This window comes from Zootermopsis nevadensis, unplaced genomic scaffold, assembly GCF_977971745.1.
Source record: "Zootermopsis nevadensis isolate Lab colony 2312 unplaced genomic scaffold, Znev_1.0 Znev_ptg000029l, whole genome shotgun sequence".
NCBI classification, from domain to species: Eukaryota; Metazoa; Arthropoda; class Insecta; order Blattodea; family Termopsidae; genus Zootermopsis; species Zootermopsis nevadensis.
The window spans coordinates 10,348,457-10,375,250 of NW_028259161.1; the positions used below are offsets into that span (position 1 = coordinate 10,348,457).

At 37.8% G+C, this 26,794-nt stretch overlaps 2 protein-coding genes across 3 annotated transcripts in view; both read left to right on the forward strand.

The window, feature by feature from the left end:
- The first annotated feature begins 2,212 nt into the window (after nt 1-2,212).
- Nucleotides 2,213-4,332, forward strand: LOC110832648 (uncharacterized). Its single transcript, XM_022069821.2, has one exon. It carries the CDS (start codon nt 2,365-2,367, stop codon nt 2,842-2,844), a length of 480 nt encoding a protein of 159 aa, XP_021925513.1. The 5' UTR covers nt 2,213-2,364; the 3' UTR covers nt 2,845-4,332.
- Nucleotides 4,333-4,496: 164 nt separating this feature from the next.
- Nucleotides 4,497-26,794, forward strand: part of Dip-C (dipeptidase C) — a 157,225-nt gene continuing 134,927 nt past the window's right edge. The window contains exons 1-3 of one of the 2 annotated variants that reach the window (XM_022069805.2): nt 4,580-4,636; nt 11,095-11,316; nt 15,477-15,660. In XM_022069805.2, the coding sequence (XP_021925497.1) occupies nt 4,617-4,636; nt 11,095-11,316; nt 15,477-15,660 (426 nt within the window). In that variant the 5' untranslated portion in view covers nt 4,580-4,616. Of the gene's footprint in view, nt 4,637-11,094; nt 11,317-15,476; nt 15,661-26,794 lie in introns of both variants that reach the window. The other variant, XM_022069806.2, reaches the window with a different exon arrangement.

The window sequence follows — 26,794 nt, forward strand, 5'->3', positions numbered from 1 at the left end:
TGGCGACTGACTTGTAACATTTGCCTGTAATGTAACGTGTTACAAATCGAGCATTACACAAGTGAAGACAGCGAACGGAGCCGCTCGATGCGAGCCGCTCACGCTCGCGGGCGCTCCATCGTGTTGTCGGTTTTTTCGCGAATCCCTTTGAGTGTTACGTTACAAGTCAGTCAGTCAGTCGAGCGGCGTCGTAACGAGCATTCACGAGTTCTTTAGATAACAGTAGCGTATTAAATGAAACAAAGATAACACAACCTCCACGTCCGACATATTAAATGAAATGAATGGAGCACACATGAGCACAGTCGAGCCGAGCGTTCAAAACGAGCATTCGATGCGCGTCACCAGTTGTGGTGTAATGTAACATGCTCGCCGCGAATGTTACATTACGAGTAAATGTTACAAGTCAGTCGCCACCTTAACGGAATAACCTCTCATCAGCAGCAACAGACCCCAGTTTGAATAGTTGAGGCTCCCGCCAAGACAAAACCTCCATTAGCGTAAGCAAACTCCCGTTTTAGTTTTAAGGCTATTTTTACCATTTCCAGCAATGCGTTTCATGTGAAGGAATCGTGTTACCTAGCAAGGGACGATGTCCTGCGCTTGCGCAAGACTCTGTCCTTGGTTAGCTTTTTGGTTGGTTGTTGCCATCAAGGTTCATCGGAAGGTACAGTATTCTCCGAAAAGGTGCAATTTAAGAAAAGGAGTTCTTGACCAGCTGCGGGCTGTAGAGAATTCGGTAATGAACATTCACGTTCAGTAAGAATTGGAGGATTTCTTAAAGGATTCTGTTCTCTTAAGCAATTACTGTTAATAACATTATTTTTTGATGTAAATACGTCTATATTGAAGGGTCATTCCGCAAAAAAGTGTAAGGAAAATGTGTAACATGGTTACCTAGGAAATATCAACAATTTGTAAATATGGACCGACAACAATGGTCAGCTTGCGTTCATTGTTATGTTACCTAGGAAACGTCATCTGTTTACTCGGCATTGTTGTGTTACATTACTGCCGTCAACAATCCGCTTTCGTTATTGCAAAAAGAGCCGAGCTGTGAATCGGCTGTAGAAGTGCATCGTATATTAGATAATTTTGTGCTGGTAAAAACGTTTTACAATATCACAGGTACTTATCTTATATAAGAATTATTAAGAAATCTATTGTTGCGTTAGTTTGTTGCGTCATACTATGTACAAGATGGATGACATTGAATCTAAAAGACTCCATAAAGCAGAATATATGAGACAGTACAGAAAACGTAAAAAAATAGAAGTATTAAATAATGAACCTAAAGTTCAGAAAAAATACCAAAAACTAATGCTGAATATACAAGAAAATGTAGGAATCGCAAGAAGCAATTATTATTAAATAATGAATCTAAAGTTCCCAAAGAAATACCAAAAACTAATGTGAACGTATGAGGGAATACAAAATTCGCAACAAGCAATTACTTCAAGTTAATGCTTCATCATTAGCAAATACAAGCGTTCCTATAAGAATCGCGCAACCAAGGTATAACAATGCAACAGAATATTTTCATAAGCATTTTAATGAAAATATATTTGGATACGCTTGCAATGTATGTGATCGGTTATGGTTTGAAAAAGATTTGAAACAAGTTACTGATAGCCATTTAGAAGGGGGGGGGGGTTGTTTGATTTTTAAACACTCTAGAGACTCTAGAGAAAGCGCTCCGAAAGACGTAAATATAATTTAAATACAGAGACGTATTTACGTCAAATTTTCCGGAACCGTGGTTCCACTGTAACTTTTTGGTGTCGTGTTTTCATCACTTTTGCCTGTCGCTGCTGGCAAACAGTATATATAATTAAATTATTCTCGTCCGTTTGGATTCGACTCCCATATTTACTTTCCCATTCCTTTATCAGCGTCCCCCCTGTATTCGACATTTGCAGTGCACTACCGTTTGATTTCGACCCGCCGCGTTCTTTACACTCTCATAGTATGACGTCACACAGGATGACGTTACGAACAGAGTAACCTTGAGCGTGTATCACTCCGCAACCTTTGTTCCAAATTCCTTGTTTACATTAGTATATAGAAATCAATTTATAAAAAATAATGTAACAGAGTGATTACATGTTGAAGATAAACTTTACTACTACTAATAAATTGTGAATATGTATGTTTTTAATAGGTGAAACTTGTATTTGTTTACACGAACTATTTTAGGCGGACGAAAATTACTTTGTGCTAAAGAAAACAATAACACAGCCGTCTCATGGTTGACCCATTCACTGTCGAAGAGCGAGGAAGGTAGTAAGGCTAGCAAGTGTAGTGTCTACAGAAGTTTATTGTCTTTCTTTGAGGTGAAGAATTTTCGGATACTACAGAAACGCAATGCCTAGTAAAGAAGAGAAGTGTGTTTTGTCGACTAGCCATAGCACTACAGCACAAGACTTTCTTGCTAGAGATATGGAGGAGCTTGTATCTGAGATTAAAGAGAACCTACGTTTATCTGCAGGACTGAAATCGCGACCAGCTTTCTCAGTGCATCATAAATCAAGGGCGTCACCTTATAGAATACCCAGCAGGAGCTGGGGTGATTCAGCTTGTGATGCGTGTTTAAGTTCGCCGAGTAACAACTGTGGTGGACATTCGTGTATTGCCGTAAACAAGAAATTGTCGGGTAAATCAACAGATTCATCTACAGCAAGTGACGATCCGTACGAGATGTTGCAGGAATTACTGCGTGATGGTAGTCTAATCAAAGAGGCGGTTCGGCGTCTTCAGAGAGGACTTTCTCCGAAACAAAGGTACTTCTATGATTCGGACGAAGAAGCACATAGTCCACTACGAATGTGCCATTTGGAGCTGTGAACAGTCTACTATTGCAAGAGAGAAAAGATTGTTGTGGTTCCTTTTGAAGTTCGCAGCTCTGCCAAGATTCGTGTACGAGACGCATGTAACGTAATTGCGTGTGTTTGTTCCACTGAGGTGGTGTGTTCTGTGTAATTGGCTACCGAAGGTAATTAATTGCAACTGAAGAACTTCTTGTGTTCGGTTGGCGAGGACGACGATGATGCAAGAGAATGTTATTCGTTACATAGAAACATATAGCACTCTTAGACGAGAACGTTTAGTTATAATAATACTGGTGTTTCAATTATTCGTATTGCATTAAAAAAAACAAAATCAACTGGATTACGCTTAATTTATGTGTGTTGTCTTTAAACTAATTTTTGTACGCTTACAAAAGTAACAAAATTCTGTTATATTCCCCATTTTTTGGGTTTTACGTTAGGTGAACACGATCAGTGTAAAGGGCAGTAAATCCAGTGCATGCAGTTTAAAAGTAAATGTCTTGTTGAATGGTCTATACATCATGTGAATGTTATATAATGTAAATCAATGTAAACCTATATTGAAATCGTTTACACGCTAATATGAAAACATTTTTATCTCTCACGAACCTTTGTGTTTCAGAGCTTTCGTTTAGATACATTATGTATCACATTCCTTTTGAACAGTTATTCACTGTAAATGTGTAATGCATGAAGTCACACTCCATAACATATTTATAACCCACTAAATATTGTTAATTTTCCTCTTGATCTCATGTTTATCAATGCAATGGGATGTGATGAGTAAGAAATGACTCATTGTTTGCTGTCACTGTATACATATTTTAAGCTAAACCATTGTTTACTTAATAGGTGTTTGACCTGTTGTAACAGTGTTGGTGTTTTTCGAAAGTGTGGGTTTACAACCATAACAAAAACATACTTGTATGGAAAAATGGCATGCATATTGATGGAAGAAATGCTTTTAGAAAGTGCAAATATAGTTGCAGAATATTCAGGGTGGTTTTCCTAGTTTTCTTTCATAGGGAAAGGCAGTATTCTTTGTATATTTTTTCTTTGTGTTGTTTATGTATGACTGAGTGGTATACTGGTAATCTCTTTTCATAACAATTGTATACCAATAACAAAGTTTTAGCATTTGAAAGAAAGCTAACAAATAAAAAGTGAGGAATTTGTTGTCTTACAGGGATGTTACAATGCCCTCTGAATCTTGTGTAATTGTGTGCATAATGTTGATGGAAACAATGTTCACAACAGTACAGTTTATTTTTAACATGCTTCACACAATTCAGGGATTATATATGGTACAATTTTTCACTTTGTGGAAACAAGAAACTTTTTTCTCAGTTACAAGAAAATTGTCACAAAAGATGAGTGACATTTGTACATAAGGATTTGATGAATGAGTCCATGCATTTTTCTTTACTGTGCATGTTTTAGTGCATAGGAGTCATCACTGTCCGTAATGGAGCAGTTAGAAAAGTCATTAAAATATTTAAAAATATTTAAATTGTGTTCATTATTCATTCCTGTAAAAATCCTTTCCTTCCTCCTATGTTTTTACCCATGATGAATATCTGGGCTAGCAGTATATGAAGTTGAGGTATGTGGTTTTACTGTGTTATTTAGGTTTTTGTGATACAATGGAGAGGATATATATTTCCAGTGATAACAGTGATAAACTGAAGTGGTTAGTGTGGCGTGATGCTTGTGTTTAAATTCAGCGCCATTAGTTCAGCTTTGTTAGTCAGCTTCCCAGAGTGCGTGAGAGACGGCCACAAGTTCAACATGGCTGAAAGTTTGTTACGGTATGTAGCCTCAAGTGTTTACTATTTAATGTTTACGTTACGTTTACCTTCCCTGGGTTTGGAAATTGTGTAGTAGCCAGAGTCCATTTTGAAAACATTTGTTACGTATGATATTTACTGCATTCTACTACTAGAGGTCTTGGAATTTGTCATGTGATTCGGTTGTTGGACTGTAAGTAAAACTTTATTACGTACTCTTAAAGTCAATAGTATCCATGATTAAGGCATTGGATTAATTCCGTATGCATCATCCAGAAAAATACATTTGAAATATGCCTTACAAGTTTCCTAAAATATGTTGGAATTGCTTTCGGGTGGTTCCATTCTGTTATATGTGCGAGAGCATGCTTGCATGTGTGACCAATTTTATGAACATGAAGATCGAGACTTGATTCATATTTGCATCGTAAACTTTAAGCATCGAATGGCGTGTGTAAAGTAGTACCTAAAGGTAAATACCGCGCCGTGGATACGTACAGGATGCATGAAGGCAAAGCTGCAGTCTATCTAGGCAATAGGTGAAGGTGGCCTACCCACTCTTCCACTAGCAGAAGATGGCCCCCTCCATTCCATTTCAAACATGAATGTCGCGTAGTGTTAAGGGAAGTTATCAACACACTGGCGGCATGCGGCCCACGAATATTTTTAACCGGATGTTGAAAGCAGTGTCACATGTCTCACCGTTGATTGATTTTGTTAAAGTAAATTATTGACTGGTATATGAACTTAGTGACATTTCCCATAGTTTGTTAATTTACAATTTAAAAATGCTTTACATATTATCAAAATACGGTAAGATGTGCATGGTATGCTGCCAAGCCATTAATATCACGCGAAGTTTTGTGGAGTGTAAACTAATTTACATTCATGACTGAAGAAAAAATTGCTTGTGCATCAAGTAAGCAATGGTTAGATGTTCGTGGCGTTGCATGTTTTTTTGTTTTCGTTGCATTTACGACGAGTACTGTCTCCCCCGAAGCCCCTACATGGCATGTAGCCGGACAACTTTGATTTGCTTATCATGTGGATTGCTACAAACCTGTCAGCCTAGTCTAATGTGTTCCAAACTATTTTGACTGTGTGTGAAGTTTCCCTGTTGTAAAATGTTGAGTATTTACACTCGTTCTCAAATGTGAATAACAAGGGGTAAAACGCAAAAGCGTGGGAAGTAAATTCAATTTTACGGCCTCCGAAGCAATTATAGACATGTTGATAAACCAAACTGGGAATAGAACCATGAGTTACCTGCACTGTAGGAAAACATGGTATCAACTGAGCTTTCGCGATTAACATTATGGTGCTTACTTTTATGAAGTAACAGTTAAGAGCGTGAAAACTAAATTTGTGTATTAAAAAGAAACTGAGTGTCGATACCCAATATTTTGGCCAGGAAGTCAAGAGGGTCGACTGTCATTCTGCATACTCAAGTGAGCTCAGTCAAGGGGGGTGACAACCTATCTGGGGCCCTTGTTAGTGAAAAACGATGTTTTTAAATATATATTAAAAGAATCACGTGTATCCTTGTGTATGTGTGTCCCCCAAATAACGTTTGAAAGAGCTGACTGATTTGCATGAGATTTTGTGAGTTTAATGCCACTGGAGGTTACCCAACTTCAGTGCCGGTATATTTTTAATACCTAACATCAGCATTGTTGACATTGAAGATTCTATAAATATTGAGGTGGAAGAAATTCTAGTGCAACTTGTTATGCAGTGGTGGTTGATGTTTACAAAATATACATCTAAAAATTCAGGTGTAATTACATTTCAATACTGGAGCTGTTAAATAAGTTCAGCATTGAAAATTATGCCATTAGAGCGCCCCCCATTAGATAAATATTTTATTGTACTTCCAAAATTATCAACAAGGCTATGTTGCGAACTTCTGAGGAAGAAGCAACTTTCAGTTCAAGGTCATAGTTGTCTTTGGGGAAATACCTAAAAATGTAGATTTTTTGTTGAGGTATTTCGAATTTAAAATTGAAAATGCCATGATGACTGAACTAAGTGGTAATTGTTTTTATGTCCCAAGATGCTAGTTTAAGCACCATTATGACAAGTGTGAAATTTATTGTGACACGAGTTACAACAATATAAATATAAAGGTTTTTAACGATGGTGCATTTACGTTTCCCCTCCCATCGTTCAAAATTCTAAAACAAGACTACCTTTCGGGAGCCGGCTCTGCCCCGTGTTCAGGTGAACATCCTCCTCTGGTGGGTCAGATAGAAGGGGCTAATCCCAATCCCTGGGGTTATAACATTGTTTACAAATTATATATGTTTTAAAGATAGCAAACTGGGAAAAAGTGCATATAAACAACTGTCATATTTATTTATTTATTATTAACTGCAAATGTGTTTTTACCCGGTGGCAGTGGTGCTACACTAAGACACAACAAAACAATGAGACAACAAAACAATAAGACAAAAATTGACAGTGGAACCACGGTTCCGGAGAATCTGACGTAAATACGTCTCTGTATTTAAATTATATTTAAACAATAAATACAATGAAAGGAAGGTAGCTGAATGTAATGAAATGTAATGTCAAAATTATCTAGTCTACGACGCACTTCTACAAGCGATTCACAGCTCAGCTCTTTCCGCAATAACGAAATCGGATTGTTGACGGCAGTAATGTAACACAACAATGCCGAGTAAACAGATGACGTTTCCTAGGTAACAACAATGCACGCGAGCTGACCATTGTTGTCGGTCCATATTTACACATTGTTGATACGGATCTTACACGTTAGGTAACAACAATGCCGAGTAAACACGACGTACCCTAGGTAACCATTGTTGTCGATTTGTTGATACGAATCTTACACATTTTCGTTACACTTTTTTGCCGAATGACCCTTCCGTATAGACGTATTTACGTCAAAAAACAATAAGACACAACAAAACAACACACATCACACAAAATAACACACCACACTCAAAATAAAACAACTCATAAGATTACAAAACTATAAGGCATAAGTATTTAAACAACAGATAACCTAAAGTAGATAACTTAAAAATTAATACCAACTACACATAAGACAGTAACAGTAATGAATTACATACGTCATGAACTGATGCACTCACATTTCATCAGGACCTTCACTTCACTACACTTATGAAGCCTTCTCATCCTCACCCCGATTTACCTCCCTTCACCTCACTTCACATCACTTACTTCACTGCACCCACCCATGTATTCCCTTCACTTCACCTCATTTATCACTTTTCTAACCTTCTTCCTAAAAGTACTTGGTTTACAGGAGAGTCCCAAAAACATCCGCAGGTAGCTGGTTCCAGAGTTGGATGGTCCTAATTACAAAGGAATATTTTCCGATATCTGTTCTTTGCTTTCTGCTCCTAATTTTCCGAATATGATCGACCCTGCTCAGATACGTAATATGGCCTTTGCAATCTGTCACCTATAGCTTTCCATGCCCGTTCTCCCGTGTACGCTTTGAAGAGAGCACTTACGCGTGCTATCTTTCTACGCTGTGCCAGGGTTTCCCAGTTCGAATCGCTCCTATGATATGCACATTTACATGCTTTCCTTTGCACCCGTTCTAACGCATTTATCTGCCCCTCCCTGTAAGGATCCCAGCACGCAGCCCCATATTCCAGAATCGGAGGCACTAGTGATGTGTAGGCTAGACTTTTAGTGTTACTATTTCCCTTTTTGAGAACACGCATTGTTAAATGAAGTGTTTTCCAGGCTTTCTTCACCGTATAATTTACTTGATCAGCCCAGCTTAAACTGCTCACTTCCGGAATTACTTGGTCCCGTAACGAATAGTTTAGTGGTTCCTTCACCCGACTTCTCGTGAAACTAACTGCCTTACTTTTACTTGGGTTAATTTTCATAGTATTTTCAACCGCCCACTCCCCCAGACTGTTCATATCCATCTGCATCTTTTCTATATCTTTACTATTTATAATTTTCCTATATATTGCACAGAGTCCCGCGCCGTAGCCGCGCGGTCTGAGGCATCTTGCTTCGGACCGGCGATACGGAATGCGCGCTGGTTCGAGTCTCGGAGGAGAAGAAATTTTCTCATGAGCTTTCGACCAGTGTATGGGACCGGTGCCAACTCAGCATCGTGATGAAATTGGGCGGCTACAATGGGTAGCGTAATCCGGTCATGAAAACTAGCAATGGCCGGGGGTTCTTCGTGCTGACCACACGTTATTCTGTATCTGGTTGGATGATCGTTCACCTCTGCTTAGGCATGTGAACGTGAGGCCAGCAGTCAAGTTAGTAGGCTTTGGCTCTCTGGAGCTGTTACGCCACGGATTTAATTTAATTTAATATATTATACAGTCATCTGCAAAAAATCTAATAGTCGATTCATTTACGTACGCGAGGAACAGAAGTGGACCCAATAGACTCCCTTGCGGTACACCTGACGTTACTCTGACTTCCTCTGATAATTGCCTTCCTACTCTAACTCTGCGTTCGGCCCAATATGTTGGAATAATTATATAACGTTTGCATGCTGGGGATTGATTAAATCAAACTTTTAATTTGTAACTAATGAAGGCCTAATTTTCCAGTTTGTACCATGTATAATTCTTGGAACAGTTTTGCAGAAATGCCTGTTAAAGCCTAAACTAGATTTATTTGTATGACAGTTGACCCTAATAAAGACAATCATATTGTTCAGTGTCCTTGTTTCGGTCTCATTGACATGCGATCACAGAAGCGATCGCTGTTTCGTTGCTTTAAGTTTATATTCAGCTTATGATATTTCACTTTTTTAAATAGCTTAGAGCAGGGGTTCTGACCCTTTTTCGCCGGCATACCACTAATTCTAATTTAACTCATTAAATGTACCACTAACCAAATGCGTTCAGGGAAAACTTATTTATGTTAATATTATCTTTTGATTTCCTTGCTTAGTTCGCGTACCACTCAACATTTGCTCGCTTACCAACAGTGGTACGCGTACCATAGGTTCTGAATCGCTGGCTTAGAGGGCTTTACGTTTCTGAATACACGAGAGTAATGAGTGCGATGTATTACAAAATTTGTGCAAAGTGATTTGATTTCGATCCAAGACGCTTCCTGTGAATGTCCCTGTTAATGAAATTTATTCGTCATGCAATGCCATTTTATACTTCTATAAATATTTGATCTAATGCGACGAAACGCATATTAGATTTGTTGGTAAATTTGAAGCGTTTTATACCAGAATTTATTTTTCCAGAAGTTTGTATTTATTGTTTGAATTCATTATTTTAACTCTCTTCGTGGAACTTCGCTTAATTGGGCCAAAGTGTTCTGGTCCCGATGTGTTTCAATAAACCGGAATCCACTGTATTCATAAGATTTTGCCAATATTTTTATCAGCGAGAATAGGCGTATCCATGAGATTGTCAAAATAAACAAGTTATATTATTTCACATTGTAGTGTCAAAATACGCGTCTGTAATGACAGATTTGTGTTTCCGTTTACTACGGTAATTCCAAGCAGTCGCTCAGATTGAGGTAATTTCTTTCCGCAGAAGATTAAAAATACCATTAGAGAAACGGCAAGAAACGAAGGACCACAGGTGTATCTACATACCTTTCAAAATCCACCAAATCAGCAAGTTGATTTGTATTTCTTCATACTAACAATAGCAGGTTTTCCACCCTTTGCTTGATTTCGGACAATTTATATGTTTGTTACGATTAAAACTTGATCGATAAATCCTGGAGTCAAGTACGTTAGGGGTCAAATTGTATCTAGTATCGTCAAGTTTCTAAACGCAATTTGTTTCGTATTTGAGAATTTGTGAACTTGTGTTTACAAAGTGATTTTAAATTATCTTTACACTTCTGAAAATGTGTTTTAATAAATCAAACCTGTCTACACCATGGACGTTTTAGGACAAGTAGCAACATTCAGGGTTGTTATTGTACACATGAATCGTTCGCCACCATTCAGACGTCGGGACGAAAATCGACCATACTTTCTTACATAACCAACTCCTTGAGAATTTAATTGTCGTTCAGGTTCATTACCGTACTCACAAGAGCCCGCCACTTGATCATCAGGTGAATCCAGTCCACATCCTTGGGCATAAATTGTAATCTCTGAAAGATGAGTCGTAAATCACGAAACACAAACAAATTCTATGCAACTACTATTGCGGCTACAACCCGGCTGTCAGGTTCGAGTGTCAAATACGCAGGCGTTGCACATTTTGAATGGTTTTCTTAAGACTGTCCATAAGCTTCCAGTGTGAAGGAAGCAAGTATCAAAACCTTAAAATCATTCATTATCGTTCTGTGTAAAAGATTGGTGCACCTTTGCCTAACGCATCGCGAAGGTAGAGTATATAGTACTTGGAGGTAAAGCTCCACTTATTCTTAATCTCAATATTCAGTCAGTTCTGCTTACTGATCAGAACCTGGTCCTGTCATGATCGGCCTCCCTCAAGAACATCTCCCGGTATTTCTTGCTTCAGGACTACCAACATTTGCTTTCGTGCTTGTACCATCTTCAGTCGGACTCAGAGGACACACCCCCTGTTGGGTCTGTATTCTCGGTTGTGGACACAGCCCAGTCACAATGTTTTTGTAACAACCAGACAGTGCGTATGGAGAGGTCAGCAAATAAATTGTCCAGTATCCAACAGATGCATCCAAAACCGAACTGTCACGACTCGAAAACGTGACTGGGAGATCCGGTGAGTTCAGCCTACCTGGTCCTCGTGTAACCTCAGATCAACTAAGCTTTTCTATATAACCCCTGTGTCATTTTCCGACAGATTTATTAATAGTGTTTGCGTTTTCATGTCAAACATAGGGACAAATTACAGTCCCTTATATAACCACTCATTACGTCACTAATAGAACCGTTATCTAATGAAGAGATACTTTGTGTTGTCTGTGGGTTTTAACATTACGATATGGAGACCCTTGCTTGGTAGATCGAGGAGGTATGAGTCTAACATTGAAGTGGGTCTGGGAAATAGACCTGTAAGAATGTGAAACGAGTCAGACCTACTCAGGATCTTATTCCAGAGGCAGTTTTCAAATGTTGGTGGTGTTTAGCTTCGGAGACCTAGTTTGTTAAATGAATGCGAATAAAAGCGTTGAGCGTTGCTATACATTTTTGAACTGCAAATTGATCAACATTTGTGATCAGCTGTGGTACAAGCTTTATTAAATACTTAACTTGAAGATGGCTGTCCTCACCATTTAGTCTGGTAGAAGTTTACCGACGTTTCAGAGGTCCTTGTTGCCTCCATCATCAAGGCGATGATTGTTCCGCTGTAGGAAACAAATATAACGTGAATCATATCATAGGAATTCCCCGCCCGGCGGCCATTAGGAGGCTAGTTGGTTAGTTGTCACTTCTTTCCTGGCGTATGTTTACGGTTTACTGATACCGTTACAAGATATTGTTCTGCATTATGTTGTTGTGTCTACACAGGAAGGAAGTGTTAGTAGGATATATTTGGTATTTTGCAGTACGTTTTAAAAAATAATTAGGTGCTTCTCTCTTCGTTCTTCGCTTTTTTGTGACTGATTTAACACTTCACAGGTCGGACACATTATTTGAATAATAGCAGCAAAATATTTGACATAAAACATATTTTTATGTCTTTGGACCTATTATGCTTGAAATATAAACTCGTTTATTCTTAAATGTTTCTGCTTCATTTGTTTGTTAAATACAAGAACAACTACATTGATAAACAAGTATAAAACAAAGATACAAATACTAAACAGAAAGTTCTGGAAAGATCCAGTGATGCCTGTTTCCTTTCAGATTCTTCAGCCTGAAAGGTGAAGCTAACGTTTATTACAAATTAATAAATCCGCATTTTAGTTATCAATTTTCTTATGTTTATATAATTCTCCGTACCTGATTTCACGCCGTGTTGCAGTACGTACTTATCGCCATGAAACCAGCAATGAAACAGGAATTTCGAGTACCTGACAAATTGTTTACATTATACAAGAAAGTTATTGAGCCTAGCTTGGCGAAAGTTGAACGCTTGTTAAAGATGTAGGAATTGAGGTTTTCACGGCGGTGAATATGAAGAATGCTGTCTTCTTGGTTGTTGCGCCGTAAAGTCTGGTAGATTCATCGTCCTGATGATGGAGGCGGCATGTATCTCTGAAACGTTGGTGGACATCTACCAGACCACAGGGCACAACAACCCAGAAGACAGCAATCTGCTTTTTGAAGATTTATTTCCACACAAAATTTATGGAGCGTACTTTAACAAATGTTGCTCCCTCTTCAAAGTCCACGCTGCGGCCATATTGGTATTAATGGTAGCAAATTAAAAATATTAAAGGCGAGAGCGAAGTAGCCTGTAGTGATGCTGTGCTCATACCACGAAAATCAGAAGTTCTTTCCATATATTCTTGTTTTATGTAAGCGTATTACAGACCCAATTATTATTTGTTATAAAGGACGTTCTGGAATATTTTGTACGGTAGAGGGAACAGTTTCAAGATTAATGACACTGTTTGGAGTAAATTGATGGGCCTTTGATTAACAAACCCACTTATGAAACCAACACATCACGGCTGGGTGGTTAGCAGTTCGGCTTCGTATTCGGAAGATCGTGGGTTCAAATCTCGGCTCGGAATAGACATCACCCATATTTGTCGCGGTTGTCCTCAGTCCCTTTAGGCGGGTTGTTATAGTATTTTAAATTAGGGTATGGCCGCTTTCTCCACGTAATTTCCAATTCATTAATTATCGCTGATATCAGCGTCATTTAATAAATTCGTGTGCATGGTCTAATATTTAAGTATAAGAGTATTATACACTTGTCTGGATAGTCATGTTCGGGCCAGGAACGGAAATATTTTAGTCTCGTTACCGCTGAGCCAACTTCCTTTGTATTAAACAGGTAATTTCACCCTCAAAGTTTTATAAAACATGTATATAAAAGGCTGAAATCCGCTATATTTGAGCACAAAGAATGTTTTACGGACACGCTTCCGTGACAGCGTGTACACATTCAGGTCGTTGCTCCTGACAGGCTGTCCATAACAGAACTGGATCCAGTCACATTGCTACATCAAGTTTCGAAACCATATCCAGACAAAAGAAGAAGAAACGTGGAAAAAAACTAATTGTTCATTAGCCAAAACCAATTTGCGTGGAGTTTATTTGCAATTATTAGATTGTTTCGTCGTTATAGTGGCTTCCATTCACTGCAATTTATTTGTAGCCTTTTTAGTTATAGTAACATTGTGCTAACATATTTTTTACTCATTGTTTTCTATTTGAACTTATAAGTGCCTTATTACTTCCATATGATGTTCACGAATTGCCGACAAAATTGCCATAAAAGCAGTTATGCGCAAAACAGAAATCCTTTCTTAATTTTCACTGTTTCCGCTTTATAAGAAATTCGTCACATCAAAAAACATTTCAAATAAAAGTTGCAGTTTGAATTTTATATTTTGACGCAGTTTTTGTGTACGAGTCGTTATGTGAGAAAATTTATGATTTGGGGTTTCCACGGCGATGAGCCTGAAATGGCTGTCTTCTGGGTTGTTGCGCCATGCAGTCTGGTATAAATTTACCAAACTTCTGGTAGAAGCCATCTCCTTATGAATTTAGATTTGAAGTTATAATTAAATTAATACAAAAATCATAATATTCCAACAATTTTTACCAAACTCCGTACTGTAGTTACGAAACATGCGGACAGACATTCATTTTCTGCAATTTCTTGCAAAGGACACATTGTATACTATAATGTTTGTACTTTGACAGCGAGATATTTTCTCACATAACAGTAGTGCAGTCCTTTGTATACAAAAGTAAGCATGACTCCGTGAGAGGACATTAACTGAATGTTGTCCTGTGTCTTGACGGTAACTGTAGTTCGAAAACTTTAAAGGGGTTAGTGTCGTTAAATTCTGTCCCCGAACTGCTTATCTGTAATTCACCTTCACGCTTTAACGATGTTTCGAGCGAAGGTCACCTTGTGTGCCGTCTTCAAGACGATAATTGAGCTTGTACGACCCATTTGTATAATTCGTAGGCCTTTAAATTTGACGAAATGAATTGCTTTACATCCTGAAATGTGTTTTGTTTGGAATAGGATATGTCGAAAAGACTAGAATTCAGTCGCAGGTTCAGATCCTGTGCAGACACATTTCGTTTTCTTTCGTGTTTTATTTGCTACCATACTTTGTCAGTATTAACTTCATTCTAATATGTATGTATGTATGCGTATATGTGTGTGTATGTACATTTATGGATTTAATAACACTTTAAAAAATTTTATGTCATCATTGCGTTTTGATATAGGGTTGCAGAACGATTGACCTGCATTCGAGAGACTTGGTTCGAATCTCTGCCGTTATTTACTATCCTCTTCGAGATATTAAATAGTTTCCCTATTTGCTCATGGATGGAACGTTTACATACACGACCATCGTCTTCCACATCATTTCCCACTCGCTTTGTGTTCATTAGAACAACACTGCCAATAGATTCGTTCTAACCTCTTTGTAGCACTACAACGTGTAAACAGACTACTGTTGCCTTATACGGGGAGAGGGGGGTTGCGTTCGTGCAAATCGCCACGCATACCGAAAACGCGTTAAACGGGAACCGTATATCATGCCCGTTCTGTGTGCATAATCGTATCATCTTATTCGGCGGAAAAAACTTCTACAATTGATACCTTACCGTGTTTCCTACAAGGAACAAGGAAAAGTCTGATTCGGTGTAAGTGGCCTTGGAGGATATTGAATCTTTGTTATGCAATATCAGGACATACAGATTTCAAAATGTTGCTGGTAATCAACTCTATAACAATTTACATTGGGGTGTTACGACTTTTTCTTCATATTACTGTTTCAGGGCAGGATTTTCAAAGGGCGAACATACTCTGTTTGTGTCCAACAACTTGTTTGCTGATAATCGTCGTCGTTTGTGCCAGCGCCTCACAGAAAACGCCAGCGTTCCCGAAAATGCATTCATCCTGCTTCAGGGTGGAGAGTCACTCAGCTTGTACGACACTGACGTCGAATATGTCTTCCGCCAGGTAGGATGGACACAATTGTTTAACTTATTGTTAATTTTGCGTACTGTGTAAGCAACTTTCAGTGACACCATCGTCTCATCCAACGTCATATTTGGGAGTTTGGGAATTTTGGGGTAAGGGATTTTGGAAGAACGTAATAGGTTCTGTGGAGAAGATTTTTGCATGACTCCAATAGTGAATGCATTAAATTTCGTTGTGAGGTGAGACATTGGTTAGTAACCTATTGCATTAAACTATTTCCCTTCTTGGACAGAATTTTGAATATGGATTTAATGTTTTGTTTCAAAGAATAGCCCATATTTTGGAAGTTCCGGGATCGAATTTCGATCTGGATAAAGGCTATTTTGATTCTAGTTTTTTGTGTTTCTGAAGCGCGTTCGGAATGATTTTTAGCTTTTCAATGTCTATCCGTCTGTATCAACACATTTCAACTTTGGGTGAATCAGATAACGACAACTTGCATGCTTTCCTGTCCGCGAAAGTAACTGAATCAATTATTACAGTAAATTTACTGATGTAGAGACTAATGTTAAGGAATTTAGAATAACCTTATTTTCTTTGCGTTCCCCGTTGTCCATTTTTATGACGAAGTTGGAAGACCAAGGAGTGTCAAATAAATATGTTTTTCCCTTTTGTGTTTTGTTGATTTTTGAAGCTAGATCTAGTCTGCTGATAACTGCATCAATTATAGTATAATTGTTTACGTTCTACATCGAAGAAAGTTAAGTCATACCAGTAATAAAAGCGTAAACTTTCCTGGTCGTTATATTTCATTTCTGCTTTCTGTTGCATGGTAATTATTGTGCTACCAGCTACTCTGTGCAGCAGGCGGGTTTTAGAACCGAAAGAATTAGAAGGGTGCTACTTAAGTTGAGTTCCTGGTATTTATCAATGCTTGTTATTGTGATACATTTAATGTTATCGGGACCATCCCATTTCTGACGTCTTCCTTCTTCAACCTTAAGAATGCAGAATGTTAGAGGAAGAATCTTTTAAATATCCAACGTTAGTTTGGAATCAGGAAGAAAATAGAGTCTGGAGAAAATATTGCCAGTTCATGACAAACAGATATTGAGGAACTAACTGAACAGTTGTGCTTATCGCAGTTTATTTTGACTCTGGACTTTATTGTACTCCACAATATCATCCCATTTGTATTATTTTTTGTTTCTTCAGAAAACATGTGGGTCTATTTTGTTTCATATTTGGAGATTTAAAATAAATGTATTAATGATGTTTCTCGTTAAATTCATATTATATCTATATGTGTTTATTTGCGTATTTGTATGCATTCTCAGTAGTATTCAGTTCCTGTAAGCCACTTTTAAAACGTCCACTTAAGCCTTAAGCCTCTGAATGCATTGTACATAGATTAATATACAAAAATATTAATACATTTAATAAATAAGATGTTTTTAGTTGATCAATAATATTTTAGTAGACAATACGTCGCTGTTAGCATCTGGTTTTTCAGATAATGCATAAAAACTGTTTTGATCGAATCTTATGACAAAAGCTAATGAAATCGTGAGACTTCAGGTTCTCGTGGCAGTGAATGTGAAGATGACTGTCTTGTAGGATGTTACGTCGTGTAGTCTTATTGAAGTTGGCGTTTCAGAGGTGCTTGTTGGCTCCAACATCAGATTATATTCCAGAAGACGGTCATCTTCAGTGAATGGAATAGACCAAAAATTACGGAGACTGCGAGGTTAAGCATAGCATTGAAGGTATTCTGCAGCGTTACTTTTGAACATTGTTTGAATGTTGTCTTGTATGCATAAGAGCGCCAGCCTTCCCTGCACATATTTATTTATTTAACTACGGTATCAGTAGCTTATACTATATTACGTCGAATGATAACATGAGAAATGAATTGTAAAGGTTATGGAAGGAAATTGTAGTGTCCTAATCTAAGGTCCTATCCCAGAATTTGCCTGGATGGACTGAGGAAAACCACGAAACACCCCAGTCAAGATAGCCGGTCTCCTCACAGATATTTGGTCCTGCGACCTCCCGGATACGAAGTAGGAGTAACCATTCGGCCTCTACGTTCGTTTACCGTACATGCCAAAATTGTGTTAGTGTATACATAGGGCATACATTAAGAAATTTTATTTTCTGCATTCTATCATACTTGTGTTCATCAATCCCTGTAATATACGTCATTTGTTCACAGTTTTATCTTTAATTTGAACAGTATGGTTCTATAACTTTAACAGCCTACATAATAAGTAAGTATTTTAAGGATTTCTCTTTACACTACAATAAGACCCAGGTTTAGTACATTCCACCTATGAACATGTTTGTTAAAGTTAAAGACATCGAATGACAAATGTTTAGAGCATACACTTAATTTCTTGAGAACATCACTGCAAGCTATGTGTAAGACGGTTTCAATGTTGTAAAAGTAGGGTAGGTGTAAAATTTCACTTCGCGACCTGCATAATTTGAACGATGCTGCACGTAAGTTTCGAGACGTGACTGGGGTCACTTAAAGTAGGAGAAATACGGTCGGTTGGTCTGTTCGAGTTGTGAATCGTCGTGTGGATCCCTCGTCACGATTGACGATGCCCCTGTAAATACGGCTCCGTGCATTACAAATGAATGGAGACGTGATGTACTCGGGACGAAAGAAACCGTGCGCTTTGCCAATGTCACTAGATTGTGGATATAAGGAAAACAAACGCGCTTAGTGGGTAAATCAAAGACATTACCCACACATGAAATGAGACAGCGAGTTACAAGGTGTTGACGCTGGGAAATTATGTTTATAGTATACTGACAGTATACACTTCCTTCTTTGCTGAACCTCCCATCTTTCTGATCCTTTGCATTTTACTTCAAACGGTTATCAGACGCACAGATTCGCCCTTGCTACAGTATAGTTACCGCTTCTTGAGTTGTGATACTGCTGATAGAACTAAACCAATAAAATAACTAGCTAAAGCCCGGACGACCTGCTCCTGAACTCACCCAATCCGCTATCCATCGGGCACCCGGAAACATCCGCTTGTGTAAAGTGACCGAAGCGTGAAGCCGACCATACACATCCTTTTGATGCCGAGTTTAAAAATACGTGGAGCTTTTAAGTCGTCTGTATCTGAAGACACAATCTGGTACTGAAATACTTAGGTCGCTGCATCTGTTGTCTATGAATGAATATTCAGAGCAGTCGACATTGAACTGAGCCGAAGACGTAATGCAGCATTAACTCTCCAATTTGTATTTCCAGTCTAATAACAGAATACGATCAGGTAATGACCAATGACCACATGCCTCTCAGTTCTTACGTACTGATCACTTATTTTTATCTTCCCTATAACTTGAAAGTGATATGGAGTAATCTTTGCAGTTAAACACCGACCTTAAATAGATTAAAAGTCAGTCAAAGTAAAGAATGAGGTGTGTGGAAAGTTGTATTAATTTTCTCATGGTAAATTATGACGTGTTTAGAAAGGACGAATAATTTTTAAAATATTTACATTACAACCGAATAACTACCATTTTAAGAAGAACATTTATCCCAAAGCGTAGGCATAAATTCGGGATCGAATCCGAACTCTTCTGCTGGATGCCCCACTGTATACCTCACCTTCTACTTGAGTTTCCATGTAATATAGGCTACACTACGCCAATTGATAGCGGTAAACACTAGGAGAGAAGGGTTCATCGCCTATTGCTGATATTGTATAATGCGCGGATCCGGTCTGTCACACTTAGCCAGTAGAAAAGAAAGAACTGTTGTGTACAGTTTTTAAGCTTCTCTCTTTCTCTTTGAGGCCATGCTTTTAAAATTTCTCCATGAATTGTGAGAGAAGGAACTACTTTTCATTGTTCTTGATCACTGACTTCTTCTTATCCACAGACCTTATAAAAACAGTTTGTTATATTTCTTTGTATCTGACCTCTTCAGGTTTCATCCTGATGATGGAATTAAAGAAATAATATAAACAAAACAATAAAAGAGTACATCGTCAACCATTTTCTATTCCTGAATTACATGGAGAATTAACATGATCCGAGGTGATTGCTCTGGAATAACAGTCTATTGCAGAAAACACCTTTCCACTGCTGTCAGATTCATAAATGGTTATTCGCCCCAACATTCGATCAACATTGCAAGTTTCACAGTTGGAAAATAGTACGGAAAACCATACATTTAGAATGCTGGGTATGATGATACTAAATTGTGAAACAGGATTAAATATAAGGGCCGTGGCCTATTTTATTTTCCTCGAATCTCGGCTGGTACTCGATTATCATGATTGAGCTTACTGGTAGTTCGACTCATAACGAAAATGAATGTCAAAAGAAATAACCTGCAGGTTTTGATGAAAACTTCTAATCTGTTTTAAACCCAACATCCCATTTCTTTCACAGTTCTAGTGAGGGAAACCCTGGATTATTAAACCATGAACCCAGTAACCGGCCAAAAATTCCAGCTTAAGCAAAGATATTATTGACCATCCAGGTAGAGGAATATTTTTACTGTTTATGGGTGTGTCCTGAATTTATTTTCCATGTCCAACTAGATCATGATATGATTAACACGTCGGAAAATTTATATCAGTTGTTATATACACAAAACTGTTGTGCCTGGTGTGATAACCTTTGCTATCTCGTATTCAGTACAGTGTGCACGTTCTTGTTAAAAGACAGTCCAGTATTACATTGTAAATATTAACTATTCCATAAGGCAGAGTCCTTCTTAAAAAGGTAATAGTCTCTGATCTAGTCAGGAAATTCCACGCCTTTTATAGAACCCGAAAGTTCATTACCATGTTTATAAGAGGACACCACTGGTCTTTACCGTGAGCGAGATGAATGCAGTCAGTCCACACCCTATCAATTTAAGACCAATTTTAATATTTTCCCACCTTCGCCTAGATATCAATACTGAACTGTTCGCTTGAGGTTTTTACGTTTTCCTCATTTCTCCCATGCACAGACCTGCCCCACCCACTTCATCTTCCTAGATTTGATCATATGCATATATTAGCGTTTGAAGCTAAATTTTACGCTTTTGAATTGAAAACTCGTGTTTTATTATGTATTAATCATCACAGACAGCAATCCACGGGTAAGAGAATTCCTTCCTGCATTAGAGGGTCCAGTTAAATTTTTTTAATACTTTACTTAAGTTTCAAAGTACTGTCTCACAGAATTATTACTTTAGTATTTAAACAACGAAGCGTTTTGGTAACGTGAGAACACGTTAGTGAGAATTGAAAAATGTGACGGTATCCACGTCAGCACGAAAGTTGTCCCTCGGGGAACAACAGAAACCGGACTATGAAGTTGTTGTTGCAGCCAAGCAGAAGAAAAGGCGATTTCATGAATTTCAGAGTTGTGTGGGGTAAGAGAATTTCTTCATGGCATATTTAAAACCCATTCTACTCATACTACAACAGTCTCGAATAACAACTGTGTATTTTCCTGTCAACACAAACAACCATTTCCGACCCTTTCGCTCTCATCGTAACAGCCCGTAATTTCGTAAATGTCTGTACAAATTGCATGCAGTCTGACCGTGTCGATACCGAATCAGAGGCCTACATTTATTGGATTGTTTATGAAATTGTTTATCCGCTTCGATTTACTTTTTTCTGTGAAGGATAATTCCGGATATTTTAACAAGCGAGCGTTGAAAATAATCCGAAGTATTTTACTTAAAAATTTCAATTAGCTGATAGTTTCTAATCATCACATGGTTATAATTCTGGAAAGATAATATAGACGAATTTGGTTCGCTTTAAAGGCCACTTTGCGTAAAGGTTTAAATGATATTTTACACAGGCGTACACAAATTGAATCCAGATATTGATAACCATGATATTGATTAAATAATTATGTTTAATTAAATTTTATTTATTTTAAGAGATTCTGTACTTAAAAACCCTTAATGTATTTGTATTCGCATCCTTTCGGCCCTTTGAGAGATTTGGATGAAACTCGATTTTTCGCATTTCTGTTTTTTGAGAATTATTAGGGCCTATCATGTATATTTGTTACGGACGCGCCGCCTTAACGTCACTCCTAGAGTGCATTTACCCTGTTTCTTTGTGTGTCGCTATCCGGACGACTGCGTAAAATATAAACAGCTCATTCCCAAGCTGTATTCATTTGTCGAGGTGTATGTAACGGAAATTCGTTCACTTGCCTTGTCCCTACCTTTCTCGTCATATCTACTTATGTCACTGAAATGCAACTAAAATGTGTGTCCTCCATATGGTATGAGTTGTTTTCTTTGTGACGTAACTGTCGACTTGTAGAAAGTGTTCCGAGGCGGTACATAACTTTCTTTAATTTCTCTCCCTCCCGCCCTCCGCGGTTTGTTTCCTCTTTGTTTTTGTTATTGTTCTGCGCATATTAGCAAAATGCATCTCTTGTAACTTTCGTTATTCGTGACGTCACGATGTCGGTTTAGAGTGACGGGTGACCTATTAGAGTCCTTTTTTACTTCCTGGCTCGTTAGTCATAAATTGTTTTCCATTTCTGTTGCTTGAGATATCTAAACGTTACAGTAAGGTTCATTCGCGTATGATGTCATGAATCATGGTTCATATGTTGTACTAGATTTGCCTTTTACGCAACTACTACATGTGTACTTCGTTGCCCTGGAATAGAACCTTGTAATTTACGTACTGTTATTGGGAAACTGACAAGAAAGAATTAAGATAAAGTAGCTGCACGTGTATAAGCATATTATGTGTTTGTATGTGTGTAATGCGCAATGGAATATCTTTTCTACAAATTCGTGTCCAGGTAATACGATTAAGAATATGATTTGTGCTATTCATTCTCAGTTTACGTAACTCATACGATACAAGCATCTTTAAGACGGTCAGTTTAGGATAGACTAGTTTTGCAGTGGCCGTGGCATAATAGTGTCATCACTCCACCACCTCGCTACTTTCATATTCTGGTGAATGGTGGTATATAGTATCAGACGTTAGAGTGTTTTTAAGAGAAAAAACACATGACGTTGTGTATTTGTACGAAATTTCGTGTATTTGCGTCCATCCATTATTTATTTGTGAAAGTCGTATGAACGGACATTAGTTTTGTAGTGGGTGGATTGGGTTGAGTCAGGTTAAGTTGAATTAGGTTAATGACGCGCATGCAAAGAAAATCACGCGCAAGGGAATGGCTAATGACGCTCCATCGGTATCATATTGCATGGAATATGTAGATATATGTGGCTAGATTGGAAGAAACACGTATGACAGAAAGTACATACAAAATTTTATTGATTTCCGTCCATTCATTCTGTAGTTATAAAATCTGTACAAACGGACATCACCTCTGAGGGGTGTGATTTGGTTGAGATAGGTTAGGTAGGGTTACTGATTCAAATGCACAGAAGATCATGCCTAATGGCCCAGGACATAAAGCAACTTCAGCGTTTTAACTGCAAAGCGCAGAAGATTAAAACAACTATGACTCCGTAGTTTTTTCCACTGACACAAAAGCATTATACTTCGGCATCACATGTATAAGTCATTTCATTAATATTATTGCAGGTAATATTTAATTGTTATATACCCAGAACCAGACATTACTGTTAAGATTCGGTTAATTATTATTGTTGTAACTTCTATTTACTCAACCTATTGTCGTTTGTTCAAGTATATATCTAAACCTCATCACATACAACAGAGTTGTGAAGAAATTTTTTGACATAAATACGTCTATAAGGAAGGGTCATTCGGCAAAAATGTGTTACGAAAAACATTGTTATGTTACCTAGGAAACCTCATCTGTTTACGGCATTATTGTTACCTATAAAACATTACATTACCTTACCTTACGTTACATTTCATTACATTACATTCAGCTACCACAGACCCATCTTAAGCGTAACTAATTCAAGTTAAATAAGCAATGTCTTAATCAAACTTATCTCAATTGTAAAGCATATATAAAGGAAATACTTAGAATAAAGCCAATATATAAACTTCCTTTCCGTATAGACGTATTTACGTCAAATTCCCCGGAACCGTGGTTCCACTATAACTTTCTAATGCATAATTTTATACAGCTGATAAAGACATTACAGCGACACGATTCAGCTTTGCGTGGCAGAATCTTGACTTCACACAATTTTAAATTTAGGATTGCAGCAGAATTTAACTTCCGCTGCCCGACTGCCTGTATGTGGCATATAGTCCATGCAAAATTTAATCGATTTCCGTCCATCCATTTTCTAGTTATGGAATTAGTACGGACGGAGAGCGCCTCTGAAGTTGTGTGGATTTGGTTGAGTTGTTTGAGAAAGAGAGCAAGCTCAGGTTTCTGTGAAATGCGCGAGAATATCTCCAAGTGAATGTAAGGAATGTTAGCATTGTTCGCAACAACACCACCACTTAACAAGCGAACAGTTATAATCACATTTCCACGCCCGTAACATAACAGTAATCTACATTCACATGCCCATATCTCCCCATCAGGAAGCACATTCGTAAACTTGTACTACATCTCTTTTATAAATGTACTTCTCTAACTTCCATTATGTTAATAATTTAATTAATGTGTTCACAAGCTAATTACGGGGTTGAGCTAAAATGAAAACCGCAGTAAACTACGACTGAAAACAATGCGCAGAAAAAAGATAATAATCATCATCGACAACTTTACGGATTAGGCCATTGGTCCTGTTCCATCTCCTCTGGTTAATCACCAACGTTTCGTCTTCCTGATGGTTCGTAGAGCGAGCAGCAATCTGTGTGCAGGCATTCTGGTCACGTGTTCATAAAATTTTTCCTGTATGTGTGTTGATGCTGTCTATATTCAACTTTTTACTAATGTATTCGTTCCGTTTGTGGTCAGGTAGTGTGTGTCCTGCGAGTGGTCTTAGTAGTCGCATTTCTGCTGTTTCTAATCTCTTCAGCTGAGATGCTGTAATCGTCCATGTCTCAGACCCGTATAATAGGGTTGGGGTGATCAGCGAAAAATATATAATAATATAATAAATGGTATCTTTTGTTAGATATAATCGAAGGTCGTAATTTTGTAGTTTGTACACCTCTTTCGTATTCATACACTAATAAAGACCCCCGGTTAAATTCTCGGCCGTAAGGCTCGCTTGGATAATGTCTTGAAACAGGTGTAACGTCAGTTTTGTTCTACGTCCTTTCCAATTCATCATTAAGCAAAATAAATACTCTGTTTGTGGCAGAGCTTGTTTACTGAAGAAAATGGAGCAGTTCAGCAGTTGTGCATGTGTGTATGATCATTCTATACAGCGGGAATTGATTGCAGTATTGTTCATACCGACGTAAAATAATTTTAGTCACATTTTTTAGTAAACGTGATTATAGTGGACACAATTCATATTAATTTTTGTATGCCTATTATCATTTATTCAAGGACCGTTTCCGCAGAAAAATATTGAAAATGGAACACTTTCCCAATTTTCTTATGAGAAATATCCGTGAAGTAATTCAAGAGAGGTTATTTTCTGTGTCCCTTTTTTTGTGGATAGGGGGACTGTATTTGACAAACGTGTAAATAAAAAGATAAAATCTGCTTTACCCACCCGATGTGGACAGTGTCACACGATGCATGAATTTCATGACCATATAGTCTTTGTTTTGCGTTGTGGTGAGAGGGACATTGACATTTGCGTTAATCTGTTTTACATTCGCGCAATCATTTGATTTGCAGTTTCTCTTGGTGTGGGAGTGATAACCTACTGAAGCCCAGGTTACTACCAGGAACTTCACTGCTTGGTGGTTTACTTTCTGAGACAACATTTTTGTGAATCATCATGACGTAGGTCTTCACGTGTCGTACTGTGCGCTTTTCACTTCAGTATTCCATTTAAACTGTAACTCCATCGCCATATTTCCACATACTTTTCAGGAATCTAGATACTGATTTCGCGACTCTTTCAGACAGGTTTTTTGTTTGTTTTGTAAAAGTAAAGTTCACATGTAATCGCCATAGTTATGTTCTGATAAGAAATGTTGACAAATGTAGCTGAATTGATAAAACAAAAATGTGTGGGAGAATATCTAATGGAATCAAAAGATGAGCTTTGAAACACCTACAAACCAACCAACATACTTCCGATATGTCTCCATGTGTGTGGTAGGCAAAGTGAAATAAATTGCAGAATCGTCACCATACTAATTACTATTATCGTTATTACAAACATTGTAGAGCTCTTTCGCCTCTTATCTGCCTGGTACAGTCAGATATAGGTGTTCTGCAACAGGTACGCATCTACAAGGTTTCAGGTGTGCAGTGAATTTTTGTAAGAAATTGTATATTCGCACGTCATAGACTGAAAAAGTCAATGTCTTTCGTGATTAGAATAAGTAACACACACTTGTTCATCATTGATAGTTTTTTCAACACGTGTCATGTTTTATTTTCATATACCTGTTCTCTTACAGGGCAAGGATTTGTATCTGATACATATTTATGACTATGTATAGTTTCATACCCCTTTCCGTGAGGCAAAATTGTATGGTTTGTCGTCATGTTTCTGTAACAAATTAGAGTTTACTGCGGGTGAAAAATGTTACAGAACAGGTGTAGACTCTATACTGGAAGTTTAATTACAAGTTAACCCGTGAATTTCGTCACTACCTCATCTCGGCCTTTTGAAAATAGTTACCAAAGGTTGAAAATAACAAAACTTGTGTCTTCTGAGCATATTGACACTGCATATTTTCAAGTTATTGAAATTTCAAAGCGGCAGTCATAGTATTGTTTCATTATATAAGGTGTATTTATCTGATCATTTGTTAGTCATCAGAAAACACGTGTTGTTTACACTGATAATCACGTTCAGTTCTCGTGGGTTCCTTACTGATATAGACCACCTTTTGCGTTCCGTGAATCTAAGTGTGCATGGCGTTTTACTGCAGCTTAATGTTGAATATACCGTATAAATCTACAGCACTCATGAAATAACATTTCCGTCGTTCGTGTACACTCTTCATTTCCCAAACCAAATTATCGCTTGTTATGATATATTTAAGAGTCTGTTTATGGGTTCAAAGATGCCTGTCGTCTGGGTTTTACACTGTGTAGTTAGTTTTATGGTTATTGACAGACGTTTCTCAGAAGCATTCTTTCTCCATCATCACGTTGCAACATCCCAGAAGACATAAATAATATTGTG